General features: G+C 43.4%; 1 protein-coding gene across 1 annotated transcript; it reads right to left on the bottom strand.

Moving 5' to 3' along the window:
* Positions 1–16,825: 16,825 nt before the first annotated feature.
* spry2 (sprouty RTK signaling antagonist 2) lies at positions 16,826–20,801 on the bottom strand. The gene is given in 3 exon segments (XM_041855691.2): positions 16,826–17,560; positions 17,563–18,580; positions 20,285–20,801. Coding segments are annotated over 2 exon segments (1,062 nt in total). The 5' UTR covers positions 18,530–18,580; positions 20,285–20,801; the 3' UTR covers positions 16,826–17,465.
* Between the last annotated feature and the right edge of the window lie 5,099 nt (positions 20,802–25,900).

Below are 25,900 nucleotides of genomic sequence, written 5' to 3'. Positions count from 1 at the left end.
TGTTATTATTTATTATGCTACTTTCCTTTTAGACCTATAAACCCAAATCTAATATGCATACACACATGCCTGCTCGCACATACACACTCACACACACACACACACACACACACACACACACACACACACACACACAGAGAGGGAGAGAGGGTGAAAGAGAGAGAGCGAGAGAGCGAGATAGATAGAGAGAGATGCCAGCATGGGACACAAAGCCTGGATTGTTCTGACTGTCTGTCCATGTTAACAATGTGCCATTCTGTCCCTCAGCAGAACTTAATTTATTCCAACTCCATGCCCTGACCTGCAATCCCCCTTCCCCTCCTCTCCTCCTCCTCCCCATCCGCTTCTCTGCCACATCCAACTCTTCTATATCTTTATCTCTCATACGGTCCTCCTCTAATCTCCTTCCTTCATCCCTTTTTCCCCATCCAACTCAACTCTTTCCACTTTTCCTATTCTTTCCTCCGCCTTCTCTCCTCTCCTCTCCATCCTCCCTCCCCTGTGCCTCTTCCGGCTCATCCATGCTTAATTTCCCCAGTCCTCCATATCCCAAACAGTGCCCCTGGCCCCGGCCCCAGTTAGGATCCCCTCTGCTCTGCTCGGACAGAGCTTGGCTGTGTTCCCTCTTCCTGCTCCTTGCATCCGAAAGAGAGAGAGGAGAAGGAGAGGAGAGCGTGGGTAGAGAGAGAGAGAGAGAGAGAGAGAGAGAGAGAGAGAGAGAGAGAGCATAAAAAGAGAGAGAGAGAGAGAGAGAGAGAGCATAAAAAGAGAGAGAGAATAAAAAGAGAGAGAGAAAATAGAGAGAGGAAAGGTGGGGGGCCCATGAAATGGGGAAGGGGTCATGGTTGGGGGTTTGGGGGGAGAGAAGGGATGGGGGTGTCAGGGGGTTGCAAAAGAAGAACAGAGGCTGCTTTGTCGATAGCAACGGCAAACTTTCTGGAAGCACTTTCAATAATTTGCTCTCTCCTCCATACCCCAAACTCTAGTGCATTAATGTGATCAGTATCAAGCCTATTCGCCGGCAGATTTTATTTTGCCCATACCCACCCCTTAAGTGAATAGAGAGCTAACTAATATTCCAGGCATGTACGAGTATCACCCCATACTTTGCACCCTTTCCAAGAAACACGGCTAGGACTTTTTGAATCGGAGATGCGGGACCAGAAAGCTTGGCACCAGTGGAGTTGATTCTTAATAAGTAACTTCCTATTCTGGGAGCAGTGGCTTAGAGTAGCCAAAGTAAAGGTAAATCTGATAGTGCTGTATTTCACAGTGTAACATTATCTGATGAACTATAGAATAAGCTCTGATAACATCCTCCATAAATGGTTACAGAGGTTACTTGAAGGTATTGCAGGTAGCTTCAGGTACTGTAGTTTGGTGAGAGTGTAGACCAGGGGTCGGCACCAGGCAGGCGGCAGGACAAAATCGGCCGGCAAGTGTTTTTTAGTAAAGAATACAATAAAACAATAATTGTATAAAATCACCAGGAATTCAGCAAAACAAAAAGTTTAATTTAGGAAATCTGTTCCCAAGTATTCGCACAAATAAAAAAAAAGAGACGTGATCATGTCTCAATGTAATCAAGGTATGAAATGATTATTTTGAAATACTCTTTTTGGGCTTATTTGTGGTCAATTTGCATTGTTACCATCCGCTCCGACAATAATCGTCCCGTGACTGAATCTAGTTGCCTACCCCTGGTGTAGCCTTTCCCATAATAGCTAAGCTAGGTACATACATTATGCTCTTAGCCCTAAAGAAAAAGGTCCATTGTATTTTTCTCTTGCTCATAATTGGCTTAGAAGTAATCATCAGTTGGCAGTTGGCATGGGCCAAAAGATACCATGGAACATCTTCAATGCCCACTTGAGCCAAATTAAGTGAAGATCTAACTGGGATTGTATTGAGCACATGGCGGGCCAATGCACTGGCCTCTAATGTCAGTCTCTGTATTGTAACTGTCACCCCAACCCCCACCGTGACTAGCGCCGCCCAACACCAGCCCATCGGACCAACACTTGGCAGGAATACAGCTTGGCAGCACCCAGGCTTATCTCTTTCTCTTTCTTTCTTTCTTTCTTTCTTTCTTTCTTTCTTTCTTTCTTTCTTTCTTTCTTTCTTTCTTTCTTTCTTTCTTTCTTTCTTTCTTTCTTTCTTTCTTTCTTTCTTTCTTTCTCTCTCTCTTTCTTTCTTTCTTTCTCCCCTTCTTTCTCTCTCTCTCTCTTCTCTCTCTCTCTCTCTCTCTCTCCCCCCTTCTCTCTCTCTCTCTCTCTCTCTCTCTCTCTCTCTCTCTCTCTCTCTCTCTCTCTCTCTCTCTCTCTCTCTCTCTCTCTCTCTCTCTCTCTCTCTCTCTCTCTCTCTCTCTCTCTCTCTCTCTCTCTCTCTCTCTCTCTCTCTCTCTCTCTCTCTCTCTCTCTCTCTCTCTCTCTCTCTCTCTCTCTCTCTCTCTCTCTCTCCATAGCACATTAACAATCCATGTCATTGTTAGTGTAGTCTCACTGTCTGGATTGTTCTAGAATCTGGTGTATCCCCATTTTGAGTCTGCCATTTTGGAACATGAGAGAATGCCTGGTGGGACAGTAAGAAAAACACAAGGTCTTCGTTTTGGACCTACACTATGTTTTTGTTTCTCCGGCTTGGGACTATATGGCCAATGGTTACTCAACAATCTGTTGGTTCTTGTCTAGGCTACACAGTGGGGTTCAGGACTTTAAGTACCACATACAAATCTATGGGGACTACAGCTCCACCAGCCAATGTATTTGGATAAATATAGTTGTGCAACCAGCTAGTAGTCTATCTCAACTTGTACATGGACGTGTGACATGGGAAATAAAACATGGCTTCCTGGGGCCCCTTTCTGTATTACAATGAGACGTTCACCTCAAGTTTCTTACAGAGCAGACACCTATAATGACTTTCTGTGAAAACATCACTGGCCTCAACAGGAAAGGGAAGTGTTAAAACCGCAGGGAGTGGGCGGCGTCGGTAGATAATTGGTTACAGTTTTCATATAACTGTTTTTAAATGCCTGTACACTAAACAGCAGCCTAAAACTGGAACAGACTAGAATCGATGAGACCTGGTAGTAAGATGGTACCATTTGTGATTGAACTTAAGTTGATTTGGGTAATGTGCAAATTTAGATTAATGTTTTGCTACAGATGCCCATCAAGTTTGGTTTTGTTTGTGTCCTACCATGTCAATCTGTTTTAAACTACAATTTGCAATGGTAGACAGAAGTGTTCACTGGAAACTATTTCCCCCAAACATGAGACTACGGCCTAAAACCTGAAATGGCATCATCACTTTCCTCTAGAACAGGATCTCATTCTTTGTCTCTCCACCCAAGTAGCTGAAGAAATATTTATCCTATGAGAAGTAATTAAGCACAAGAGTACCTATGAGATTTTTTCCCCTCCCTCCCTCCTTCCCTCCCTCTCTTTCCTCCCTCCTTCTCACTGTAATTTTCTCTTAAGCCCCTATTCATCGTGGCTCTGCCTGGATGTCACAGCCAAGGTCCGGGCTACTGATTCAGTCAGGCCGACGAGGGCCGCCCTCCAAAACCAGCAGGGCCACGGCTCGGAGGGCGCGAGACGTTATTTATGAAGCCCTTTTCCCTTTTCCTCCCCGTCTACCGAATCACATGTCGCCGGGCTCGCTTGCGGGCGGAGAGAGAGGATCAGGGCCTCTGGTGGGGGTGGTGGGGCGGTTTCTAAGGAACCCTTTCTTCTGGGTCACAGAGCCCAGGTGACCACAGGAAGTTGTTGAGAGGTTTTCCAGCGTAGGCGCACGGGGCCGTCTCACCACAGGAACTTCCTCCTTGGGCTTACGGGGGTGTTTCAACAGCAGCAGTAGCTGCAGGCCTCCTGTATGTTATGTATAACTTCTAGTGTGAGAGGAATACGTGTCAGCATGTATTAGGTGGAGAGAAAATCGAGGTGAAAAATACATTCTGTAAGTGGATATGTAAGTCGGTCAAGCTATGAGAAGCTATTGAATTTCATGGATGATGTATGATTGCAGTGCATGTTCTGAAGGATTAGATACATCTATGATTAAATATTCTATTATCCTGAGGTTTTGTAATTCCCTTTTACATACAAACCATTATTGTAACATTAGTCCAGCTTTATAAATGTTTTAAGTATACAAAATCTATACAAGATGTCCCCCCAAGTATGTGAGTCCAACCTATAGCTGCACCACTCTATAGGAATCTATAGGCAATCTAATGTATGTGCAATCAAGGAGACAGGCGTGCATATTTTGAATGGTATCTTAATTTGGTTGTAAATGGGAATACTTACACGTAATCAACCCTAGTGCTGGACTGTGTGTTCTGTATTAATCAAGCAGAAATTCCAAGCTGAAGGAATTCTGTTTGGCTTGGCTCCACTCCAGCAGTGCAATTCCTTGGCCCTCTCATTGGAATTACATTTTAAGTGTGCGGCTTATTTGACAAAGATCGGTACAGTGCACACCCCATTAATACAATGATAATGTTACATTTCAAGATGGGTGTTTCTCTACACGGCTATCTTTTTTGTGGAAAAATAAACAGCAAAAATCTACCTCTCCGATAGCCTTTCCTCACAATAAGCCCTTTGTTCAAGTGAAATATTGCACCTGTTTTCATTCCACAGACGCTACCTTTGGCAGAAAGAGGGCTTCCTTTCTCCCTGCTCTCGTGTCACTGCTTATTTTGAGTTGGGAGGAATCCCAGGCACGCTGACAATCTCTCCTTGCCATTGACAAATGTCTTTCTTCGGGGCCGTGCGTGAGCAAACCTCACCTTGGCTGCCATCAGCGGCTTGTCGAAGCGTTGCACCTGCGCCACGGAAACCCGACACCATACCTTGCTGCACCCCATAGTTGGGTGACAGGCTCAAGAGATCAATTTCCGCCCGTCAGGAGAGACTCATGGGCCGGGTGGCTGTTCTAACATGGCTGAAGCTCAGGGGGCTTTCAGGCTATCAGGAAGGTTTCAGGGGAAACAGTGAGAGAGGACATTTATGGTTATTTAACACCATGATAATTTATGGATTCATGACTTAATGCTTCAGATAATTATATTGATTCACCATATGCAAGGAAATAATTGGCATTCTGTCTAAGTTCATTGGAGTTTTCTACCAATTATTCAATAAAGTATCAATACTAAAGTGTAACAACAGCCAATTCTCATAAACATCAAGTGTTTGATCAAATTGTATTTCCTGTTTTCGTTTGCAGCAGCAAATTTCAGCCAGAACATCTTTGCTGACAAACATTATGAATAAGCCAGAGCCTGTTATCTAATAGCAAGCTGTTTCTAATGAGATAGAATTGTACATGGTTTCATCACATCTGTTCACACATCAGGTTTCTCCCTTTGGTTAGCTCCATGCGTCCATCTGAGGAGAATGTGCTGCACAGCTGTTTCAGTTTTATGTCTCACCAAGCACATCACACCAACAAAAAACACCTTATTACTGAGAGGGGATGAGGGGAAAGAATACCATTTATTCAAGGAGATTAACCCCTGCAACATCAACAAACTCTATGTGAACTTCCCCAAGACACATTCTATGCTAACACTGAATTTAGGTACTATTAAAACTCATCTGCCCATCGACTATAGTAGGCCGCATTGATGTCCTAAAATGGTCACCGTACACATGGCCAGTTTGTCAAGCTAAAACATATCACAATCTGCCACAGAGAAGAAAATACATAGCAACATAAGTGGAACTTATTTTCTGTCCTGGCTAACCAGCACCACTAAAAATAAATCCAAAAAGGAAGGTTTTCATGTGCTCCAGAGATATTGGGACCAGCTTGAGTTTCAACACCATCCGGGCCAGCTTGAGGGCAGACCTCCGTGGTGACTGGGGGAATCGCAAGAGTCAGCCACAAATCCTTTCGGAAATTGCTGGTTTGATAAAATAACATGACAGGAAACCACTCAAGATGTCATCGTCTTTTGGTGTGCTCGTGTGGGTTCTTGTCCATTTGCATCATGGGCCTAGCTGGTAACCGGACACGCATGGACTGTATCTTGGACATCATGTGGTTTTGGTTACTGGTACATTCTATAGCATAATGTACTGGAGGTAGTTCAGTGAAGAGTTGCATTAGCTACCAAGGTTTCGGCCTAGAGGGCTAAAGTGTCAGACACACATAGGATGTGCTCTTCTGGCATGTAGAAGACCCGAGATTGAATCCCATCAGTCGCAAGTACATTATGGATTTTCAGAATACTTTGCAGAATGGGTTAGGGAAATATTATTTCCTCTTTTTTTTTTTTTAGAGTGTAGTATCCCCTTTTTAGCTTATTGATCTCATTAGTTAGACTCAAATGCTATTTCATTCAGAGCTATATAAATAAGCACTACTAGCAATCCATGTCTCTCCACTATCTCCACTAAATAGCTGTTGCCACTTTTCTGGGTGGTTGCTGCTTAGGCTACATCATAGAAAGGGCTTGTGCCAGTTACATCACTGGGTGTTTGGTTTGCAAATTCCCTTCGTATCTCACTGCTGGAATTTGAATATGTAAGCTAGGTCTGAAAGGATCCATTGAAGCGTGAGGTTTATGACACCATTGAGCTGAATGATCCCCCTTTTCTTTTGACGAAGAAACACAAGCCCAAATCATAAGCGTGATCACGAACACCCAAAATGACTTTTCATAACTGTAACACTATTTGCATAGATTTAAATTAGCTGTCATACCTCTGGCTGTTTGTTCCCCTTGGAAACAAGAACAAAAACACATTGATTTAAAAAAGTTCCACAACACATTTTGCGGCCAGGTCCCACAAGTTTAGTTCCTGGGACAAGATATGCTGATGGAGAGCTAATACAATGATAGTACTGCACCTTTCTTAATTCCAATTGCTTTCATGTTTTGACCCCATGCAAATGTAACTGTGCACAAAAATCTGCATTTGGATGGATCAAGACCATTAGCAACGGTCACATTTATACAGTGCATTCGGAAAGTATTCAGACCCCTTGATTTTTCCACATTTTGTTACAGCCTTAGTCTAAAATGGATTAAATAAACATTTTTCCTCATGAATCTACACACAATACCCCATAATGACAAAGCGAACACAGGTTTGTAGAAATGTTGGCACATAATTAAAATAAAAAAACTGAAATATTTATTTACATAAGTATTACGACCCTTTGCTATGAGACTCGAAATTGAGCTCAGGTGCATCCTGTTTCCATTGATCATGTTTGAGATGTTTCTACAACTTGATTGGAGTCCACCTGTGGAAAATTCAATTGATTGGACATTATTTGGAAAGGCACACATCTGTCTATATAAAGTCCCACAGTTGACAGTGCATGTCAGAGCAAAAACCAAGCCATGAAGTCGAAGGAATTGTCCGTAGAGCTCCGAGACAGGATTGTGTCGAGGCACAGATCTGGGGAAGGGTATAAACAAATGTCTGCAGTATTGAAGGTCCCCAACAACACAGTGGCCTCCATCATTCTTTGTCTCCCCAATTTCAATCTTGTCTCATCACTGCAACTCCCCAACGGGCTCAGGAGCGGCGAAGGTGGAGTCATGCATTCTCCGTAACATGACCCGCCTAACTGTCCTCCTTAACACCGCCAGCTTAACCTGGAAGCCAGCCGCACCAATATGTCGGAGGAAACACCATTCAACTGGTGACTGGGGTCGCCACGAGGAGTCTCTAGGGCGCGATGAGCCAAGTACCTCCCGGCCAAACCCTCCCCTAACACGGTCAACACTGGGCCAATTGTGCGCCGTCATATGGGACTCCCGGCCACGGCCAGTGGTGGCACAGCCCGGGAATGAACCTGTGTCTGTAGTACCACCTCTAGCACTGCGATGCAGTGCCTTAGACCGCTGCGCCACTCGGGAAGCCCGGCCTCCATCATTCTTAAATGGAAGAAGTTTGGAACCAACAAGATGGGAGAACCTTCCAGAAGGACAACCATCTCTGCAGCACCACCAATAAGGCCTTTATGGTAGAGTGGCCAGATGGAAGCCACTCCTCAGTAAAAGGCACATGACAGCCCTCTTGGAGTTTGCCAAAATGAAATTAAAGGACTCTCAGACCATGCGACCAAGATTCTCTGGTCTGATGAAACCAAGATTGAACTCTTTGGCCTGAATGCCAAGCGTCACATCTGGAGGAAACCTGGCACCATCCCTATGGTGAAGCATGGTGGTGGCAGCATCATGCTGTGGGGATGTTTTTCAGCGGTAGGGACTGAGAGACTAGTCAGGATTGAGGGAAAGATGAACGGAGCAAAGTACAGAGAGATCCTTGATGAAAACCTGCTCCAGAGCACTCAAGACCTCAGCCTGGGGCAAAGGTTCACCTTCCAACAGGACAACGACCCTAAGCACACAGCCAAGACAACACAGGAGTGGCTTCAGGACAAGTCTCTGAATGTCCTTGAGTGGCCCAGCCAGAGCCCGGACTTCAACCCGATCGAACATCTCTGGAGAGAGCTGAAAATAGCTGTGCAGCGACGCTCCCCATCCAACCTGACAGAGCATGAGAGGATCTGCAGAGAAGAATGGGAGAAACTCCCCAAATACAGGTGTGCCAAGCTTGTAGCGTCATACCCAAGACGACTTGAGGCTGTGATCGCTGCCAAAGGTGCTTCAACAAAGTACTGAGTTAAGGGTCTGAATACTTACGTAAATGTGATATCTTTATTAATTTTTTTTAGAAATCAGCAAAAATGTCTAAAAACCTGTTTTTGCTGTCATTATGAGGTATTGTGTGTAGATTGATGAGGGGAAAAAACAATTTAATCAATTTTAGAATAAGGCTGTAATGTAAAAATTTTTGAAAAAGTCAAGGGGTCTGAATACTTTCCGAATACACTGTACTTCTTGGATGGAACTTCCATGTCCAACCAGTGTTCATGAGCACAAGTATTGTAGTAGGGAAGGTCTATGCTTTGTAATTAGAGTGGTCTTTTATGTGTGTTTTAAAGGGTTAGTAGCAGCAGGGTTCAATGCAATATCCCTCCCTTGAGATGAAGTGGTTTGGTTAACTTTTGAGGACAAAGTTGGCGCCTGGCCTCATAGGCGGAAGGCAGTAAAATTCACCAAGTGTTTGATATGCAGCTGTTAAATGTTTTTTACCAGCCTCAAATCAAAATATCTTGGTTGGCCAAGACATTTCACACTTACTAAAAGGCCTTGTCATTGACATCATTTTAATTAATGTTCATAGAATGTTCAAGCTAGACACGGACGGTGTGTCTTGTCTGGGTACAGAGATCTAATTTAATGAGTACTTATAGCAGTAGAGACTTCATTACTTCAAAACAAAGTTCAGCTTATCCTCATTTAACCACATGTACACAACACACACACACACACACCAACCCAACCAACACCAATCCAAGTCAGGCATTTTAGCCCCTACCGCACTAGGTCCTTTATTTATTTATTTAGAATTCATATTCTCCCCTAACAAGGACGGGAGGATCAGTGTTGCTTTCAGGATAACAATTGCCCCTAAAGCTGTAAAGCACATCCAGCGCCTCGATGTCGCCATCAAATGTGCACTGGTTAACGATTTGCCAGCACAACGCCTCGCTTCCTGCCGCGGATTTATGTTAAATGACTGTTATTAGTCTTGCCTCTCCAGCCGCCCATTGTCTGTGAACTGGGACAGAGAGGGGTTGAAAGGCTACAGTCAGCCTTTTATTACACAACGTGTCAATCAGGACGGCGGGTCAGCAAGCCCCACACTGCTTTATGTAATCTCTCCCCCTGAGCCTGTGCTTTTGAACACACACACACTCGCACACACACACACACACAACCACACAACTGTAAATTATTGACTCACCCCTCCCCCTTTTCACCTAGCGCTCTCAAAGATTTTGCTGATCATAGACACAGCCACACGGAACATGAACGAAATACACCACGTTAGCTGTGTTTTTTGGGATTGCGATGCTGAAGCGATTGTGTGGCGGTTGACTGATCGTCCATCTGTTTCATCAGTGCATGCTTCATTTGTTGTGTGTATTTGGAGAGTGTGAAGGATGAAGGATGAAGAATGAAGAATGAAGGGGATGACTTGTGACTTGTGTCATGCGGTTCATCTTAGTGTGTCAGTGTCCTTGAAGGTATATTTTGTGCACATTTGACAACATTATGAAAACCCATTAAAGGGGATATACTGTATACTGAACAAAAATACAAACGCAACATGTAAAGTGTTAGTCCCATGTTTCATGAGCTGAAATAAAAGATCCCAGAAATGTTCCATACTTACAAACAGCATATTTCTCTCAAATGTTGTGCACAAATTTGTTTACATCCCTGTTAGTGAGCATCTCTCCTTTGCCAAGATAATCCATCTACATGACAGGTGTGGCAAATCAAGAAACTGATTAAACAGTATGATCATTGCACCAACTGTATTCTATACTATTCTACTGTATCTTAGTCTATGCTGTTCTGACATTGCTTGTCCATATATTTATTGATAAATTCCATTGCTTTACTTAGATTTGTTTGTATTGGGTATTTGTTGTGAAATTGTTAGATATTACTTGTTAGATATTACTGCACTGTCGGAGCTAGAAACACAAGCATTTCGCTACACCCGCAATAACATCTGCTAAACACGTGTATGTGAACAATACTTTTGATTTGATTTGATTTGACAGGTGCACCTTTGTACTGGGGACAATAAAATGCCACTCTAAAATGTGTAGTTTTGTCACACAACACAATGCCACAGATGTCTCAAGTTTTGAGGGAGCATGCAATTGACATGCTGACTGCAGGAATGTCCACCAGAGCTGTTGCCAGAGAATTGAATGTTTATCTCTCTACCATAAGCCACTTCCAATGTTGTTTTAGAGAATTTGGCAATACGTCCAACCGGCCTCACAACCGCAGACTAGGTGTAACCACGCCAGTCCAGGACCTCCACATCCGGCTTCTTCACCTGCGGGATTGTCTGAGACCAGCCACCCGGACAGCTGATGAAACTGGGTTTGCACAACCGAATAATTTTTGCACAAACTGTCAGAAACCGTCTCAGGGAAGCTCATCTGCGTGCTTGTCGTCCTCACCAGGGTCTTGACCTGACTGCAGTTCGGCATCGTAACCAACTTCAGTGGGCAAATGCTCACCTTTGATGGCCACTGGCATGCTGGAGAAGTGTGCTCTTCATGGATGAATCCCGGTTTCAACTGTACCGAGCAGATGGCAGACAGCGTGTATGGTGTCGTGTGGGCGAGCAGTGTGCTGATGTTAACGTTGTGAACAGAGTGCCCCATGGTGGCAGTGGGGTTATGGTATGGGCAGGCATAAGCTACGAACAACGAACACAATTGCAATTTATGGATGGCAATTTGCACAGACCTTCTGTGACGAGATCCTGAGGCCCATTTTTGTGCCATTCATCCACCTCCATCACCTCATGTTTCAGCATGATAATGCATGGCCCCATGCAGTAAGGATCTGTACACAATTCCTGGAAGCTGAAAATGTCCAAGTTCTTCCATGGCCTGAATACACACCAGACATGTCACCCATTGAGCATGTTTGCGATGCTCTGGATGGATGTTTAAGACAGCGTGTTCCAGTTCCCACCAATATCCAGCAACTTCACACAGCCATTGAAGAGGAGTGAGACAACATTCCACAGGCCACAATCAACAGCCTGATCAACTCTATGTGAAGGAGATGTGTCACGCTGCATGAGGCAAATGGTGGTCACACCAGATACTGACTGGTTTTCTGATCCACACCCCAAACATTTTTTTAAAAAGGTATCTGTGACCAACAGATGCATATCTGTATTCCCATTCATGTGAAATCCATAGCTTAGGGACTAATTTATTTATTTAAATTGACTGATTTCCTTACATGAACTGTAACTCAGTACAATTGTAGAAATTGTTGCCTGTTGCATTGATATTTTTGTTCAGTGTATATCTACTGTGTGTCTAGTTCTTTAAATCACATTAAAATAAACATACAGACACATTAGTCCTCTCAAATCCTGCTCCAAACCATTGACTTTATAGGTTTTTTAAACATCCACCTAACCACTTAGTTAGTTTCTTGGTTAGTTAGTTACTTAGCGTTAGGATGCCTTGTATATATTGATCAAAGGTATAGTTTTGGAGGGCTTCTCATTCCTATACCATTAGAATCCCAGTCAGTCCCCAGACATACATCCCCCCCACACATACACACGCACACGTACACACACACAACAGATTCACACAGTCTCCGTCTCCATCTGTCTGCTCCTGTTCCATACTCATTAGTACTCGCTCCGGCTAACGAGCACTTCCCTTCAACTCTCTGCTAATCTATTAACCCAGCCAGGCAGGCAGGCAGGCCTCTGCCCCCCCCCTCTCACTCTCTCTCTCTCTCTCTCTCTCTCTCTTTTTCTCCCTCTGCCCTCCAGTCTCCCAGAATAATTTGCCACAAGGCAGATTGTTCATTTGGAGGTGTAACCGAGACATAATGCTTTGTGACGCTGGTTACGTAAGTTTAAAGAGCCCCCTTCTTTGATTTCACAGCGGGGCTGCCCCTTAAATTCACCTTGAGCCGGTCGCAGTTAATTCTAATGGGGATAACTGATATCCTATAGCTATATAACTGTGCTATAATTGTATGGGTTATGCACTATTATAACAATGAACAACAGTAGTGTGTAAAATTATGTTTTTGATGGGAACTACTTTACATTTCAGACTGATAGTGAATTATATAAATGTGAAAACGTATACAGTGCATATTTTTATTATTAGGCTGCAGAGTGATTAGACATTTAAATACAAACATTGAAAGTTCATTTTAGATGTCCCACAAGCAGACACACATACTAGAAATGGCAACAGAAGTCAGGTAGGGACTGGAACCCGACACACTCAGCCTCTGTCACCCACAAACATTTGCCTGCGCTTATGGAAACAAGAACTCTGCTTCTGTGAAATCCACGAGTTGTTGGTGTTCTGATACTCAGGTTTATACACCAGTTTGAGGTCTGAGGGCTGTATCCTGTCTAGGTCTCTGAGAGATTGTGAGCGCTCATTGTCACGTATAAACATGCTTTCATCTATTCCAGGAAGGGCATGCGAACAACCGCAAGTCAGAGACACAAAGTAAAATCACTTTTTGAATTTGATGTTTGGATGATTTGAATACTAGTTGGCCTGCACTGCTGAACATACTGTACCTGCATTTCCTGCATTGCAACATCTTCTAAAGTAAATCATTTTTAAAATCAGGTTATTATCTTGTACTGTAGTTCCTGGAGAAAGATGTATTCATATCAGTTACATTTTTTAAATACTATAATCTGCGCCAATTAGCCGACATTATAGAGAGCTTTTGACATGTTCTACTTGCTTGTGTGAGAGGAAGTGTAGAGAGAGAGTCTCTGCAATTATGGGATGTTATCCCTTTCTCACTCTGAAACCCTGTCTCTAGGGCCTTTGGGTAGAGCTGTAAGAAGGTTCAGACACGAATGGTGCATGGTAATAGTTTGAGATACAATTGAAAAGAGCTTGCTGATGCCACAGTAAAGACTTACAGATGGGGCTAGTGAAGTGTTTCGCTAAATTTGCTGCATTCAAGCACAGCTCCTCCGTGACCACTCAGAACATGTCTCATTCCCTCTCTCCCACTTAACATGGTTCATATTCAACTTCTGGAATATAACCCTTTTCGCCCAGCTTCAAAATACAGGATGTTTATGTGAAGTGGATAGTTGAAGTGAGGACTGGTAGAAAGTATGTATGAATAAAGACAGGGCTCAGTTACCCACCGCTTCCCTAACTCCCACAGTATCCTGCCTATTTGGTGAGCTCTCTCTCTCTCTCTCTCCTTTGTGTGTGTGTGCGTGAGTGTGTCTCCCTACCCTCTCTCTCTCTGTGCTCTTTCCCCACATAGCTGTTTGATTGCTTAAGCCCAGTGGTCAGACAATGGGGGTATAAAGAATGTCTGCTTCCTTCCTTCCTTCCTGTTGAGTGTTCTGCCTTGGTGAGCAGATTCAATAGCACTCCGCTTCACAGCAACGCCGGAGCGCGGGGGCCTGGCTACAACCAACAAAGAGCCATTCGGGGGCCCGCTCCAATCGCTGCCTCTGCCAAGTCACTGGCTGCAATGAGGGACACACACACGAACCCTCTTTCTCTATATCTCTCGCTCTCTTTCTTTTTTTGGGATGAGTGAGCAACCGATCTGTGTTTTTGGTGCATGTTTTGAAGGAAGTGGTGGAGGAAATGTAGTTTGTCAGGTTTTTATCATTAGAACATGACATCGTGGATATTCGGTTCAGAGCAGCGGTGAGGACACACCACAAATGGTATATGGAAGTTCCTGAGAGTCTAGGGGGTCCCTGAGAAATTGAGGGATATCAGTTCCCATCTTCTGATCATTATCCATCCCTGACAAAAAGTAGTCTGCTATATTTAATAGAGTCATGTAACAGTGAAAGGGAAACATCCAGGATGTATTCTCCTGTATTCAGGTTATGCAAGTTCCATATTCCGCTCCATCATGAACTCCTCATGCACCCATAATGGCACCTTTTCAAAAGGGTGTCAGTTTTCAGCTTCCCTCCCGTTCCCACTTTTGTTGCTGGTGAACCCATAACATGTTGACGACTAGTGTCCCTTGCCTGCAACCAGAAACACTTGTGCACGTTCAGACACACACACATACTGAGTGAAACCCCCAAAATCTCCCTCCGAGAATACCAAGTAGGGGCAGGTAGTTGAGAGGAGCTTAAAGAGCCAAAATAGTAGAGGCCATAGAAAATAGGATGAATACATGAGGCTGAATGCGGGGTAAACTGTTAGTCCTTTGTCATTTAAAGTGCTGTCTTTAACCCTTTGCGGGCCTTCCTCCCAACCACCCCCAACCGCCTTTTCCCTCTATTCACCATTAAGACAATAGCGGCAAGGGGAAGCCTTGCAAAACTGTGACATTAAAAACCCCATGCACTCCAATGGGGAGTTTTTTTTTCCACCGCTGATTAAATGGTGGAAAGGGGATAATTATATGAAAGGGGGAGGTGAGACGAACTGTCATTCAACCCCGAAACGAATAACAAACAAGTGCGTGCAGGTCAGACTAGGCTTGTCAATCAATGTTCGTCATGCGTACCGTGTTCCAAACATGTCCGCGTGCTGTCAACCATTGACACGGCTTATGTTTCAAACAGCTAGCCTAGAGGAACACTCCATACCAGAGGAATTCCTGGCAAAACCATTGATAACACAACAGAACAAATGTTATCCTTATTCCATGTCTTCTCTATGGATAAGGCCATCTGCTGCTTGTTCACAAGGAACATGTCAATCACATATTAGTGGTACATTTAAGGTATTCACGTTGGAAGACTTATAAGCATGAAGGAACCCCTTGTTTTCTTATGATGTCATAATGATCCTGACTAAATAACAGCCATTGTTAGACACAACATAGTATACGCCTTATAAAAAGATAAAGGCTTGTACCTGGTTATAACAAATAACGAAGCGTTATACCTGTCAGCTTCAGACTGAGGGAGCATTTCTGATACGATGTTACCACTGAGTGTGTGAATGAGAGGACAACCAAATAATGTGCTCCCACAGCTTCAATCGACGGTCCTCCCGATGCAGAGCAACAGTTTACAGCCCCAGCTTAGTGATTCAACAAAAGCCAGATGTTTCCCTTGGAGGTGAACTCGTACAGTATGGCTCTTTCCTTATTTCATAGCTCTAATCAGTTTGGGGAAATGGTCCGGTCTAGTCTGGCTGTCCAAGCTAAGAAATTGGAATCATGAGCAGTGTAGGGGTTTGGAGTTTGACTAAGAAGTAAGATAGATTATCTCCAAATGTTTGCAAATGTATAAAAAAATACAAAACTGAAATATTACATTTACATAAGTACTCTTTATTGCAACAAATTATGATGGAAACTGTGTTTTTAGAATAAATGATGATTGCCAAATTCTATTTTCTTTGCAAACTCTAAATGTCTACAACAACAAAAAATCACTGGACAAGTTAATGGAAACATAGCTAGTGACACAACTGGATAAAAGAGTAAGACTAAGAGAGAAATCCTCATTCTTGGTGTCTGGCTTGATGTTTTGAGTTTGAAGCTGTGGAACATGTGGAGCTAGGGGGAAAATACAATGTGGTTGTATGTTCCTCCCTACCATCTGGCACACAGGAAACATGGATGGGTTAGTTTGTTACTGCTCTGCTCTACCCCCCCAGCTACATACCTCAGAAGAGGCATGTGCTATCAGACTTCTCCCAAACATTCTACTGAACTAAGTGCTGCAGTGAGTAGAGGGGTGGGAGATCTTCTCCTACAAAAATATACATAAATAAGTTCTGATTCAAATCCATATAGCATTATTATTCTGCTTTTTAATCAATTTAGATCAGAAAAGTCTAAATGTAAAGTGTCAGTTTCTCTGACAGTGTAGCATTTTGTGTTATTACGTAGATTCCAAAGGATTGGTTGTGGGCAGTGAAGCCATAAGGTCAAGCTAGCAAAGTGTCCATTGGAATAACAGTCCCTGCCGAGACAATTCCAAGACAATAAAATATAACGTCCCAATCTGATATAATAAAACATTACCCTGAGGAGAGCTTGAAGATATTGGGCACGCAGACACAAAAACTGACAAAAACAGCAGGGTTTAATTTCAAACGTTAATATATTTGTCTATTTCATAGTGAACATATGCATCCAATTTGAAACCCTAGTCAACCCTAACTTGCAGCAACATCAGAGTACTTGAACAGGCTGATGTTTTTTAAGATGCTTCTCAAAATAAATATTTTTCTTTATAAAATAATAAAACTTCAAATAAATATTCTTTACACTAAACAATGTTGAAATTAGAAAATAAAGATGTTCTTATAGGGTCACTGTACAATTTACAAGTAGAGTTGAAGGGATAAGATGCGTAAATATCCGTCTCTTGTAAGGCAAACATAAAAAATGATTGATATACATTCCCATGAATGTACAACATTAAACATTGTATTATATAATATATATGGATCTATCATCAAGGTGCCTCTGGTTTGGCAGAATGCTTTTCACAGTTGAAATATTATATATACAAAAATAAAACATCTCTGAAGAGGTCATTTGCTAATTTACATACTTTTGAGATTACTATTCACAAACAAGTTAGTCAGGAGAGTCTGTCCATAGCATATCAGTTGTATTAAATGTCAAAAGGGCTAACATTCTGGACTTTGATTACAACAATACAAAATCAGGGCACTTGGTGATTAAGCAGCCCGTATTAAGAACCATAGCTGAAAACAAACGACACAAACCACGTCAAACAGCTAAACTTAGCCAATCCCCCAATCAACTTCTGACTACAGTGCCAAAACGTGATGAGGCGATCGTTTCAGTCGCCCAAAGTTGTCAACCCCCATCGATTCTCCACATCACCCAATGTACTTTCCCTTTACGTCGGTATACAGTTGACGCTCTTACAGTGGACTACGTTAGTGTCCTTACACCGGCAGCCCGGTCGCTTGACGCTGGTCGCAGCAGCTCTGGCACGCGAGCGAGACACCCTTTAGCCGGGAGGTAGCACAGAAGACAGGGTAGGAACAGGGACAGGAGGCCCATGGCCGACCAGCGCACGCAGCAGTGCGACTGGCTGCAGGAGAAGGGCTTGTCGGCACATGTATCCTCGTCGTCACTGGAGCAGTGGTAGAACAGGCCCTTAACGCAGCACACGCAAGTCCCGTAGTCTATCACGTTCTGCGCCGAGCACACGCACCGCCGGCCACACATCCAGCAGGAGGGCAGGGCGCGTGGGCACATGCACTCCTGGCACTTGCACTGGCCACAGTCCTCACAGCGGTAGGTGTGTTTAACCAGCAGCCCCTCCCTAGCAGCGGGGGCACCGCCACTGGGCACCGTGACCACCACCGCCCCTCCTGCCGTACTCACCAGGGGCTTCAATTCCTCCTGTTTAAGCTCCACCCGTTTGGGCTGGGTCCTGATTATCCGTTCGCTAACCGCCGGGCTACTCAGGAGCCTCTGCACGGAAGACATGCTGCCTATACTGGTCCTCGGGCTGCTTCTGGAGCCCTCTGTGCTAGAAGAAAGAGATAGGGCATCCCTGGAGGGGACTGTAGAGTGTGTGGGCTGGGGATGTTGTTGAAGATCGGGGAGTAAGTTCCTCTGGTTGGACCTGGGGGCCTGGGGCTCCAGTTGCTCGTTGGTCCCCAGGCCCAGTGGCACCACCAAGTCGTTCTTCTGCTGGGTAGGCAAGGAGCCAGGGGGCCTAGGGACCACAATGGGTCCCACCGTTGGTCCCTCTGTGTACTCATTACTGCTCCCGGTGATCCTGATCTGGTCCAGCGAGAGCACAGGGGCCTGCTGGCCGGGGTTTACACCAGGATCGGGCTGCCCTTCCTGGGCATGGTGAGGCCGGTGTATCCTCCCGCTGTCATGCAGAGCACGCAGCAAGCCGGCCGACCCTCCGCCACCACTGCCATTTTGAGTACTGGTCTCCATCTTGGCTCTGAAGAAGGACCCCTCCGGCTGGCATTGAACACATCTGAAGTCCTGGAAAGAGAGACAGGCAAATATATATGAGACGACCAGGTGACATTGGAGTAGAAACGACCCTATGTAAATCATAACTGATGATACAACTGTGTGGGCAAATACATACAATATGCAAATCTCAACTCTACACACACACCACTGAAATATGCATTAAAGAGATAAGGGTTTGGCAACATGGGTTTGCTAGCTACCAACTGGAGTTGTTTTGCTTTACACATATATCAGCACCTCACATTAAGAATGACTGTTCCAATGTAAAAGTGCAGGCCTATGCCCAATTCCAATCATTTCCCCTACACCTAAGGCACTTTCTGTTTGGTGTTAAAAGGAAACAACATTTACATTTCAGTCATTTAGCAGACGCTCTTATCCAGAGCGACTTACAGGAGCAATTAGGGTTTAGATTTTTCACCTAGTCGGCTCGGGGATTAGAACCAGCAACCTTTCGGGTACTGGCACAACGCTCTTAACCACTAAGCTACCTGCCGCCCTAACAACAACATGATATATACCTAACAGTACCTCTAAGGCAGCATTTCGCCATTCGTTTACCATTTCATATGATAGGAGAACAAAAACAAAGATTTGACATAATGAAACAGTCAGTGGATTGATCATGTTTTTGTATGTTGGGAAATTGACAGTAGGCATGTTGGGCCCTTCTGATTGGAGAACTTAACTATATATCAACTATTTTCATTAAATGAGATATAGGCAGGGAACATAAAGTGCATGCAAGGAAGAGAACATGAGGCAATGCTGAGACATAGGCCTAGTCTACAACTTCAACAAAAGTTGATGCACTCAAACATGTCTTCATGCGCATACAAGATGTGTAGAACTGTGTATTAAAACTTGTCCCATAACAAGAAAGTAGAGACTTCAGACTTGAGGCCACAATTTCCAAATGAGTGAAAAACAACTGACTGTTAGTTTCGAGTGACTCGATAATTTAACATTTCTAATGATTTTTAATTTCACCCTGGAGGCAATTATTAGCCTAATACAACATGGTGTGCATGACGCGCGTGTTTGAGTGTGTGCGTGTACAGCAGCTGATGAGCCCAACTAACATGACATTTGAGATGGGATTTTGACAGACAAATGGACAGGCTAGTCAGAAAAGTAAAAATCCTAATTTCCTATTACAAATACCCTAACATAAACACCAATAGCCCCACCCAAACATAAATACAACATCCAAATATTGACTTTCATCATTCAAACTTTCTTCTATAATGTAAGATAGCCCTCTATTTTTGTTCTGTATACAAAAAATTTGGACAAAAAAACACTTTGCAACTGCGCTAAATCTGTGTTTATGTGTAGGCTACCATTCACAGATTTGCATTTAGTCTATTTATCTAGTCAAAATGCATGATCTACAGACAGGCTATTCATTTATTTTAAATTAGAGGGTGATGTCTAGACCATTATTTAGAACGGGAAAAACGAAAACCCTACTTTATAGAGCAAGAAGCTGTAGGCCTATTCAGATGAAAAAATGCTGGGATTGCACCGGGAAGGTTGGAGAAAGGATGGGGAAAGTCAATGCGAGTCGGAGAGCATGCATGAAGCTGAATTGGTAGGTCTACTCTTGCACCACAACTTTGCACTTTTTCCAAACTTTGAAACATTGCAACCGCCATAGTTAGGCTACATTGTTGTTGAAATAATACAAACTTATTTTCACGAACTCACCGTGTTCGCACCACTTCAGCCCCGTTTGTGTAATTAAATTCCAAATTCTGAAAGTTTATTCCTACTTAAATTCATCTGGAAACCCATCCACACAATCCAATGCAATGAAAAAGTAGCTACAAACAATATTTCCAGATCCACGTCAATTTTAAGAGATCAAAAACATTGACATACATTCCACTGCGAGAGAACCCGAGGCGAAATACTACCAAAAACGAATGAATCACTAGGGACTTGCTGGCTCTCCACTTTTTTGTGAATTAGAAAAGTGAACAAAATGCGCACGCGATACTTTTGATTCCGTAGAGTTTACACAAATAGCCAACGGCCTTCGAGTTTGTTGTAGGCTGGACAGTTCTAAAAAATACGCGCTGTAATTGTTGAATGTTTGGCTGCCTTGCACACTGAGGTGCTTTCAAGTTTTTCTCGTCTTGTTTTTTCCTCTTTCCGGAGAAGAGGTCGGGTTTATTCTGTAAATGGCGTCATATGGAAGTGAGGGGGGACAAAGCAGTTGCTGTTTCAGAGGATATCTCGTATCCGGTCCCAGCTCATTGGCTGTAGCTACAGGGCTCGCATTCACACCCTGTGCTATCAAACTGTACCCAACTGCAGGGGACGGGCCACATTCCCAGTGACGAAACTTCAGGCATTAAAAAACTTTCTAACATAGCCTAGGCTACGTTAATTGAAGGAATATCAGGTATATCCTACTACAGCTTGATAGGCAGCATTTGTTCAGATCGTGTGTAGCAGCACTGAATCCAGTTCTAAAAGTAGACTTTCTTGCAAAACAATAGCCTCTATTTTTCTGTTTCCATTGGTTATTGCAATTGAAACTATTGATAATAAAGAAGTTGTAGGGTAGGCTATTATCAATCTATTTTAATATGCTTATTACTGTGCTATTGTCAAAGGAGAGGACCATATAGGATGTAAGAAATGCCCCTGTTTTCACTTGGGCCATTTGCAGAAGTTGTCATTGGACAGCAATTTCAGATGACACACAAATGAGTGATGACTCACAAATGAGTGAGTGATTATGCATGTAGGGTGGAATTCGATGGTGTGAGTAGGCCATTTCTGAATGAGGCAACATGGAGGGGCATCATGCATTTCAAAAGGCACTCTCTTGAACTCTCAAATGCCTTGTAAATTGTTCATGGGAGATACAGGAAGCAAACCCACGTCAGAGGGAGAAGCATGGGAAGTGGCAGTCAGAGCATCTCTGGGAATGGGATGATCATTCCTACACTTGTTTCCCTACATTCTAGTTTGTTATGTTAATGATTTACTGGAATTAATAAAATGGTACTGTACACAACGTTTGTGTTGATTGCACTTCTATGACTGTGTTTAGACCTTGTATATCTCCATTTTTGGGTATATTCAATTTACAACGGACATTCACTTTAGGCTGCGTTTTGTATTCTCCACCTCAATTTGTGATTATGTGAAAAGTAGTGCCCTCTTGTGGAATTACAGATGAACTGGAAACTACTTGTTTCTGCAGGAACAACCTTCAGATTATCCTTTTCTTGTTCAACTACATTGGACCTATACAGATATTGATTCATTGATATGGATCATCTGCAAATACTACCCTTCCCTCCTTCAATACAGCCCACACACTATCATTCTGTCCTCCCCCGTTTCCTTCCCTCCATACGTCATCCAATATTCAAAGCCAGTCCTCCCATCCCCCTCTACCCAGCAGGGCCCATTTAAAGCTGGGATGTTCATACATAGTAGTTCAGGTCTCCGTATAGAAAATTCCTTAAAATCATATGATTGACATAAAGTGTACCCCGAGCAGCTTACATAGAATACGAGTTCGGTCCACTACAACTTGGTTTGCTTCACTGTTTGTTATAGGAGTTGAACTTTAATGGAATGAAAGCCTAAATGTGGCAACAACATAACTGTTTTTTATTGTCATCAAAGAAAGAGAGGGAGATAGAGAGAAAGGGGGAACATGCATACACCTCTAGAATGCAATGAAAGAGAATGGAGAGTGGTGAGGGGTCAAGGTAGGGTTTCTATAGTGATGAATGACTCTCGTTGGCTGGGAGAGGTCCCAAAAAGCCGGAGACACTGCGACCTCCAGCTGAGGGGGAGCCATTGTTCGGGGCCTCCCTTTCAGTGGCAGAGGGGAAAAGGTAAGTGACAGCCCTATTGTCTGTCCGGGACTCCCACTGCTCGATAGGCCCTAGATTCCCCTTGTCATATGTTGTCAATGCCAAGCCCCCTGGGAGAGAAGGGGGAGGTGGAGTGGAGTGACAAGGAGAGAGGGACATTCAGGAAGTTAACTTTTAAAAAGTCTGTCAATAAACGACAATATCCTACCCCCCCTGTCTCTTACACCGACCCACTCCCCCTACACCCCCCTTCCAGGGGAAGAACAAGGACTGTGCCCCCCGGCTTAAGCTGTGTATCCTGTCTTCACTGCTGTGCCCCATCCATCCCAAAATAACCCTAAAACCATACTTCAAACCCTGCTTCCTGAACCATACATGGAACAGCTGTCTTTCTCTCTCTCTCTCTCTCTCTCTCTCTCTCTCTCTCTCTCTCTCTCTCTCTCTCTCTCTCTCTCTCTCTCTCTCTCTCTCTCTCTCTCTCTCTCTCTCTCTCTCTCTCTCTCTCTCTCTCTCTCTAATTCTCTCTCTCTCTAATTCTCTCTCTCCCCCTCTCACTCTCAACCCCCCTCTCTCTCAACCCCTTTCCCATCTCTACACAAAAGATGAAAAGGAGATACAATGGAAACGGTGCATGCAGAGTTTTTGGATTTCAGGCAAAAGATAAACATGACATGACTGGAGTTTGGCTTTACAAAGCCACCCCCTGCCAACATCTGAGACAATCACCTCTATACTTACACTGTATGGGGTTGAAATGAATGGGAGTTCCCTGATGGAACAAAATAGCATGTTTATCAATTAATTCCACAGCTATCTTATCCGTCTTTAATTTCACTGTTACTTTACCTGTTCATTTACCTGGCTTAAGACACAGTTTGTTTAGTTTTTCTCATTAGGTAAAAATAAGAGATAGCGAAACAAAGAGAGATGACTTTTAGTAACGAGAAAAGCCTATCGAGCCCTGAGTAGAAGCAGGAAGTGGTATGTGGCGTGTGGTCTGTAATAAAAGTGCATCACATATTGATAACACAAGTGGGTTAACCTTCTCTCTCTAACCACAACTGTTGACTCCGAAGACTGTTGGTCCAATTAAGATCGGGTTATGAACAGTCATTACACCAGGTTAGACTGAGAGTGCAGGAAGTGTAGCCTCTTATATTAAATCCTGACTGATTTTGAACCAGCTAGGGCGTTCTCTCTCCCCACTGTCGTAGCAACGGAGCCACAAATGGAGTCACTGAAGAATGCCAGGTCTGGATTAAAGACAAAGTCTTGGCACTTGATTAGTCTGGAGAGGTCAGTTACATAAGATTAGGACACAGTGTAATCAACCTCATCTCAGGTCATATTGGTGGTGTGATTACTTCTGACAACTACGTTTAGGTTTTAAGCTGTTTATTCATTTTTTATAACTGGTTGTGTTGTAAAATATATGTGCCATTTTGCTTATTGTGTAGGAAAGTGTACTAGTCTAGGCTACATCAGATTAAACTCAATGTCTATTTGTTAGGGCTACTTATAAGTGTATTGTTCATATAGTCAGTTCGTGTTTTTTTTAAACTTCTATCCAGGTTATCCCAAATGAAGGTTACACCTTTTCCCATTTATCCCTCAAAATTCCATAACAAATTCTCAAAATCCCTTTATCTCAGGGTCAGATGAGGTAGAGTGCTTACAAGTCATGCACAGGTTAGAGTACTTACAATTGATGTCTTCTCAGATGTCAGACCCCTATCATACACATTCTTGACCCATAAAATGGACCATTGGTGTACATGAGAGGAGGACATTTGCTGCTGCTTTTGCACACTAGACTGAATCTGGTGCATTGGTTGATGCTTAGGGAGGAGGGGGAGACTGGACAAACCACTAACCACTAATTGTGAATCAATGAGGTGATGTAAGGAGTGGGGCCAACTAGAAGACACTCAGAGTGACACAAATTAGGAGCTTATTGACTTTTTAAGGAGTGAAACATTTGTTGTGCGACGAACGCAAGCTACAGTTGAAGTCGGAAGTTTACATACACTTAGGTTGGAGTCATTAAAACTCGTTTTTCAACCACTCCACACATTTCTTGTTAACAAACTAGCAAGTCGGTTAGGACATCTACTTTGTGCATGACACAATACATTTTTTCAACAATTTACAGACAGATAATTTCACTTATAATTCACTGTATCACAATTCCAGTGGGTCAGAAGTTTACATACACTAAGTTGACTGTGCCTTTAAACAGCTTGGAAAATTCCAGAAAAATTCATTTGAGTCAATTGGAGGTGTACCTGTGGATGTATTTCAAGGCCTACCTTCAAACTCAGTGCCTCTTTGCTTGACATCATGGGAAAATCAAAAGAAATCAACCAAAACCTCAGAAAGAAAGTTGTAGACCTTCACAAGTCTGGTTCATCCTTGGGAGCAATTTCCAAATGCCTGAAGGTACCACGTTCATCTGTACAAACAATAGTACGCAAGTATAAACAACATGGGACCACGCAGCCGTCATACCGCTCAGGAAGGAGACGCGTTCTGTCTCCTAGAGATGAACGTACTTTGGTGCGAAAAGTGCAAATAAATCCCAGAACAACAGCAAAGGACCTTGTGAAGATGCTGGAGGAAACAGGTACAAAAGTATCTATATCCACAGTAAAACAAATCCTATATCGACATAACCTGAAAGGCCGCTCAGCAAGGAAGAATCCACTGCTCCAAAACCGCCATAAAAAAGCCAGACTACGGTTTGCAACTGCACATGGGTACAAAGATCGTACTTTTTGGAGAAATGTCCTCTGGTCTGATGAAACAAAAATAGAACTGTTTGGCCACAATGACCATCGTTATGTTTGGAGGAAAAAGAGGGGCTTGCAAGCCGAAGAACACCATCCCAACCGTGAAGCACGGGGGTGGCAGCATCATGCTGTGGGGGTGCTTTGCTGCAGGAGGGACTGGTGCACTTCACAAAATAGATGGCATCATGAGGAAGGAAAATTATGTGGATATATTGAAGCAACATCTCAAGACATCAGTCAGAAAGTTAAAGTTTGGTCGCAAATGGGTCTTCCAAATGGACAATGACTCCAAGCATACTTCCAAAGTTGTGCCAAAATGGCTTAAGGACAACAAAGTCAAGGTATTGGAGTGGCCATCACAAAGCCCTGACCTCAATCCTATAGAACATTTGTGGGCAGAACTGAAAAAGCGTGTGCGAGCAAGGAGGCCTACAAACCTGACTCAGTTACTCCAGCTCTGTCAGGAGGAATGGGCCAAAATTCACCCAACTTATTGTGGGAAGCTTGTGGAAGGCTACCCAAAATATTTGACCCAAGTTAAACAATTTAAAGGCAATGCTACCAAATACACTCAATTAGTATGTACATTTCTGACCCACTAGGAATGTGATGAAAGAAATAAAAGCTGAAATAAATAATTATCTCTACTATTATTCTGACATTTCACATTCTTAAAATAAAGTGGTGATCCT

Source organism: Coregonus clupeaformis, chromosome 29 (assembly GCF_020615455.1).
Source record: "Coregonus clupeaformis isolate EN_2021a chromosome 29, ASM2061545v1, whole genome shotgun sequence".
Lineage (NCBI taxonomy): Eukaryota > Metazoa > Chordata > Actinopteri > Salmoniformes > Salmonidae > Coregonus > Coregonus clupeaformis.
This window is presented reverse-complemented; position numbering and strand designations above follow the sequence as displayed.